The 5,971-nt window shown below is 38.1% G+C and overlaps 2 protein-coding genes across 2 annotated transcripts; one reads left to right on the top strand and one right to left on the bottom strand.

Moving 5' to 3' along the window:
* The first annotated feature begins 473 nt into the window (after positions 1-473).
* Positions 474-4,088, top strand: LOC105119833 (G-type lectin S-receptor-like serine/threonine-protein kinase CES101). Its single transcript, XM_011018028.1, has 7 exons — positions 474-1,978; positions 2,106-2,213; positions 2,323-2,501; positions 2,593-2,803; positions 2,923-3,160; positions 3,271-3,421; positions 3,515-4,088. Exons 1-7 carry the CDS (start codon positions 796-798, stop codon positions 3,830-3,832), a joined length of 2,388 nt encoding a protein of 795 aa, XP_011016330.1. The 5' UTR covers positions 474-795; the 3' UTR covers positions 3,833-4,088.
* Positions 4,089-4,566: 478 nt separating this feature from the next.
* Positions 4,567-5,566, bottom strand: LOC105119832 (CASP-like protein 1B2). The gene is made up of 3 exons (XM_011018026.1): positions 5,272-5,566; positions 5,047-5,170; positions 4,567-4,965 (listed from the first exon to the last, which is right to left on the bottom strand). Exons 1-3 carry the CDS (start codon positions 5,499-5,501, stop codon positions 4,720-4,722), a joined length of 600 nt encoding a protein of 199 aa, XP_011016328.1. The 5' UTR covers positions 5,502-5,566; the 3' UTR covers positions 4,567-4,719.
* Positions 5,567-5,971: the final 405 nt, after the last annotated feature.

Raw genomic sequence — 5,971 nt, 5'->3', positions numbered from 1 at the left:
TTTTTTTAATTTAATTTTTTTTTAATTTTTTCTTAAAATATTGGGTTAATTGGGGATTGTATTTCAAAATTTATTTTGATTTGATTTATATGGGGTTATTATGGTCTCATGTCTAGGTCGTAAATTAAACAAGGTAACCTCATTTAACCCAAGATAATCTAATATATTATCATCTTAATGTATATATAAAAGAATATCATTTTGTTAAGCTAAGTTTTTAGTTGTTATTTATATTATTTTTGAACTTATCAAGTTAATTAAATTACATTAAATCAACTTTCATATATTTTAATTAATTTTTTAATTTCTACTCGAGAAGAAGTTAGAAACACTTCAACATCTTTTTATTCAGAAAATTTTGGGCCTACCCGTTGCCAACAATCTAGTCATTTTCTAAAATGGTATACAGAAATTTCCTGAAACATATTTTGCAATGTTTCTAAATTATAAAAAAGCTCGAAATGGGTGTAATATTTCCAAAAAACTGCTCATTCAATGTCGCGGCATAGGATTTGAACCATTCTAGACCATGATTGGATTCCATAAATAATAGTCGAGCTACAACAAGGATTCATTTATGGGCTCAGAATCCGGTAAAAGAAGGCATCACCGTAGAAGGATCCCAAATTCAATTATGTTAGCTAGGAAAAATTGAACCTGAGGGGAGACTATGCCATTCGACTGACTCGGGAAATTTCAACCTCCCCTCCAGAACCACATACAAGCATAATAGTCATAAACTAAGACATGTCAATCCTATCACATGTCTAGATTTTTCTGGGTTTTTTTTCCTCCATGGCTAGCAGAAGCCTTCTTTCATCCAAAATCCTCTTGATCTTTTTGGTTTGCTTTTGTCCCACCTTTTCGTTAGCAGCAGACACACTCTACCAAGGTGGAGATACCCTCGATTCTTCAAGAAGACTTGTCTCCAAAAATAGGCTCTTCACCCTAGGATTCGTAAGACTTGGCTCTACTGAGTCCAATGCTAGCTACTTGGGAATATGGTACCAAAATGATACAAGCCACCCCATCTGGATAGCTAATAGAGACAAACCTATAGCAGATGATTCGGGAGTTCTTGAAATAGATGGGGATTCAGGAACCATGAAAGTTGCGTACTCAGGTGGGAATCTTGTTGATTTTTACTCAACTCGATCTGCCACCACAAAGTTAACAGCTACGTTAGAAGATTCAGGTAATTTTGTTGTGAAAGATGCAAATTCTCGCAGCGATCAGATTTTATGGCAAAGCTTTGATGATCCTACCGACACCTTCATGCCTGGAATGAAGTTAGGAATCAACCATAAAACTGGTAAAGTCCGGTCCCTTACATCATGGATGAGTGACTTAGTCCCAGCTTCGGGTGCTTTCACATTTGAGTGGGAGCCCAAAAGACAGGAATTAGTTGTTAAGCGACGAACAGAGATTTATTGGACTAGTGGACCATTGAGGAGCAATGGCAGCTTTGAAACTTTTCGGCCCAATCCCGGACTCGACTATACTTTTCTTATCGTTTCAAACATTGATGAGGATTACTTTATGTTCACGGTGGCAAGAAACAAATTAACTCCTCCGAAGACGGGATTTTCAAAGTGGCTGCTGCAATTTGGTGGGGGGCTAGAAGAGCAAAGCAATGAACAAATTTCTGGAGGCAACCTTTGTAATGGAAACAACATAGAAATGGGATGTGTGAAATGGGATTCAGAACCTACATGCCGTAGTAGGGACAGATATGAGTTGAGAGCATGTGACTTTTTGGTAGAGGGAGGTCATGCAGTTTATGATAATAATGCTAGTCTCAGCATTAGTGATTGCAGGGAAATCTGCTGGAAAGACTGTAGGTGTGCAGGCATTAATATTAGAGGCAGTAATGCCAACAACACTGGATGCACATTTTGGTATGGAAACTTTACGAGAGACCTGAGTGCCAGTTCGATTCAATACTTTGTAATTGTGCAAGACACACAACCAGCAGCAAGTAATGCTCTTCAGACCAGTCCAGATTTTGTTTTGTCTGCAAGATTTTTTAATCCCCATACATGTTCCTCGTCGTTGTTTTGACTTTTAAAGTACAACTCATTGATTTTTCTTCTTCAATTTTCCAGTGAAATCAGGGGAAAGGATCTGGATATGGATTGTAATTTCTGTGGCATTTTTTCTATTAATGGCACTAGCAGGTATCTTGTGGTACAGGAGAAGGCAAAGACTCAGAGGTACGTAACCTTTTTTAAACAACAAACAAGTTTACTGAAGTTTTTTTTATAAGCATTAGAACTTCATGAATTCTTAGATTAACTTAATCTATCATATCAATCTAAGCAGAGAAGTATCTGGATGAGTTAATGACATTGGATGCGATGAATGACACGCATGAGATCGAAAGTGATGGAAACAAGGGACATAATTTGAAAGTATATAGTGTTGCAACAATCATGGCCGCGACAAATTCTTTCTCAGCAAAGAATAAACTTGGACAGGGTGGTTTTGGACCTGTTTACAAGGTAGTCTTGAAAAAAAAACATCAAAGAAATGGATTAAGAAAACCTTGTTGATTTTATGTTGAAGTAGGATTAATGATCTATTTTATTTCAGGGAAAATTGCCAGATGGTCGAGAAGTAGCCGTAAAAAGACTATCAAGAACTTCAAGACAAGGTCTTGTGGAATTTAAAAATGAACTTATACTCATAGCTAATCTGCAACATTCGAATCTTGTCAAGCTCCTCGGCTGCTGCGTTGAAGGGGAAGAGAAAATGTTAGTGTACGAGTACATGCCTAATAAAAGTTTGGATTCATTTATCTTTGGTAAGCAGCATTACGAAGAGCTTTTTCACATGTTTCAAAATTTAAAATTCCAAGCTTTTAGACGTTGATCCTTATGCTTGTTGGAATCTTCTAGCTTTTGCCTCTATTTTGGAATACAGATCAATCAAGGAGAGAGCTGTTAGACTGGAAGAAACGTTTTAAAATCATTGAAGAGATAGCTCAAGGTCTCCTATACCTTCATAAGTACTCAAGATTAAGGATAATTCATAGGGATTTGAAGGCCAGTAACATACTACTAAATGAAGATCTTAGCCCCAAAATTTCAGACTTCGGTATGGCAAGAATTTTCAAGATTAATGAATTGGAAGCAAACACAAACCGCATTGTTGGAACTTAGTAAGCAATGAATCTACAACTTCATGTTCCTCTGCTCTTTTTTTAACTGAAAACATTCAGTTATCTTCACTCTTCAGTACATTAACAATTCAATTGTTTGGCAAACACAGTGGCTATATGTCCCCTGAGTATGCCATGGAAGGCATTTTCTCTGTGAAATCTGATGCCTACAGCTTTGGAGTTTTGGTGTTGGAAATTGTGAGCGGTAGGAAAAATCGTGGCCTTCTTCAAATGGATCCCCCTCTCAACCTTGTGGGATATGTAAGTTCATTTCATGTTGTTCAAAAGCATATGGTATTATAGTACTTCTGCATGTAAGCTTTCAATGTTTGCACCAACTAAATTTGTTTTCAGGCATGGGAGCTATGGAAAGAAGGTAACCAATTTGAGCTAGTGGATCCAACATTGAGGGATTCTTGCTCTGAAAACCAAGTGTTGAGATGCATTCATGTGGGCTTGCTATGCGTAGAAGATAATGTGAACGATAGGCCTACAATGTCAGATGTTCTATCGATGTTAACTAGTGATGCACAATTACCATTGCTCAAACAGCCAGCGTTTTCATGTGCAACATATAGTACGGACAATCAATCGAATTCAAGCAATGCAGAGGGCAAGGCAGAGGGGAGTTCCATAAATTACGTATCTATGTCGACTATGGAAGCACGATAGAGGTAAAGATTTTATCAAGTAAGAGTATTGAAATACTCACTTGCACAGAGTAGATAAGAGAAGATTTTTCTTGGTCTTGGCACCAGAGAATTTTTTCGTACCAGCAAATTCAACTTTTTTGGCATTTTTGTTTAAAGGAACAAAGCATTTCAGCCCACTGTATACTTCTTGAAACTAAAAACAAGTCTGGGAGGACAACGTTCTTTATTCTTTAATTATTACAAAGCTACTTCAGAATTTTGTTTATTAGAAGCTTGATCATGTATAACATTCACTAATGCTCAGCATGAGAAGAAGGGCAGCGAAGAAAGCAATGGCTTCACCACCACCAAGGTCACAGAAGGTTTCAAAACTCAACAAATCTTCTTCCACCTTGCATGCGAATTACCATTCTTCCCTAGCTCTGCATTAAAGCTGCGGGCTTTAGCCCCTCTAGATACCAGAGCCGCAGACGCAAACTCATCTGCATGCCACATAGAACATGGGATTTGGAGAAATGCTAGGCAAGAATTAATAATTGCACCTAACGAATGAATACATAACTGTGTGATCGATTCAGCGACGACCAGCTATAACTTCAAACAAATCTTCAACCTCATACTTGTATTCCAGTAATATTTATTGACGCAGACGCGTATCACAAGTGCAAGTCCAAGAGCTCGTTATAAGAAGATTTTTCTTAGCCTTAGAATTAAGCCATTTTCATGTTCTTACGGAATTATCTTTGTCGCATAGTTGTTAAAAGCAACTAGATAGCATTTCTCTGGCCAATGTAACAATTCTTGGAACTAAAGAAGGTTGGAGGCTACATTGTTGATTATTCTCAAGAGTAATACACACGCAACAGAAAATGATGCAAAGTGAAAGGATTCATTTAGTCCACTACATTATGGGACTACAATGGTACTATCTGGTTTTGGTTTAACTAGAAGCTTGATGATAGACATCACACTAATAATCAGCATGAGAATAAGACCAGCAAAGGAAGCAATGAGTGCACCACCACCATGGTCACAGAAGGTTTCAAACTTGTCACAGATCTTGTTCCACCTTGCATGTGAATTTCCATTCTTGCCTAGCTCAGCCATGAAAGCTGCAGCACTAACCCCTCCAGAAACCAGAGCCACTGTCATCTGCAAACATTTAGGCAAGATATATTTTGGTTAATAAACAGTTTTTCTCTTTTTGGAAGGAGAAATGTTCTGAGAATATACCATATCTAAGATGGCAATCATGGCAAGGCGCAGCCCTTTGTAATCAAGCTTCTGTCCAAAAAGGTCCCCCATAATCATCACCAAGTTATGGATACTAGCCAATCCATTAGCTATCACAAAGAACCTGCACACCATATCTTAGACACTTAATTAGGAATATTGAACATCTGCATCCTAATTCCTATGTTTATGTACTTGCAAAGTAAATGAGTTAACAAGGCTTACACAAATGCTGGGGTATGTTGAAACTTGGCAGTGAGAGAGGCTTTTATCGGGGTACTCCCAACAGTGGCAACCACAAGAGTTTTAGTTTCTTTGTTGAGTCCCATCACAACTGTTGCAGCTGCTGTGGCAAAAAATGCAAGCACCCTTAGCATCAAAAGAACCAATTTCCTTGTCTTTGGCTGTAAGCTACAGTATCCAACCTCAAGTTTGTCTTCACTTTGCAAAGCCATGCTGACAAAAGAGAATAGAGAGATTGGGACTGGATGAATGGAGCAACTATGATGTGAGGCCTAGACAAGGAAGGCATTATATATAGTTTAAGAGAAAAGATAAAAATGGATGACCAAATTCTTTTGTTGAGTCTAGTAAGCCAGAGGTGCTACTTTCTTCCTTTGGGTGGTCTAACCATCAACTTAATCTCACATTTTGGTTTTGGTGGTTAGGAAGTCTCCTTTCCCTTTCAGTAGATATCAGTTCTGTTCACCAAAGGCAAGGTTCATAATTTTCTATGCCACTTGCTTGCTTATGTTGGAATTGTGGAGGATTCTTCTCCTCGAACAAATCCCAAGAATGCCTTTTGGGGCTAACCAAGAGAAGAACTTGGGTGATGTCAGTGGCTTATTTATTCATACTTGGACAGGGATCGCTTTCGCTTTTCAGAGGGGAAATGGACTCCATGTCAATAGGTCCAGTTTTTTTC

This window comes from Populus euphratica, unplaced genomic scaffold, assembly GCF_000495115.2.
Source record: "Populus euphratica unplaced genomic scaffold, PopEup_1.0 scaffold3680.1, whole genome shotgun sequence".
Lineage (NCBI taxonomy): Eukaryota > Viridiplantae > Streptophyta > Magnoliopsida > Malpighiales > Salicaceae > Populus > Populus euphratica.
This window is presented reverse-complemented; position numbering and strand designations above follow the sequence as displayed.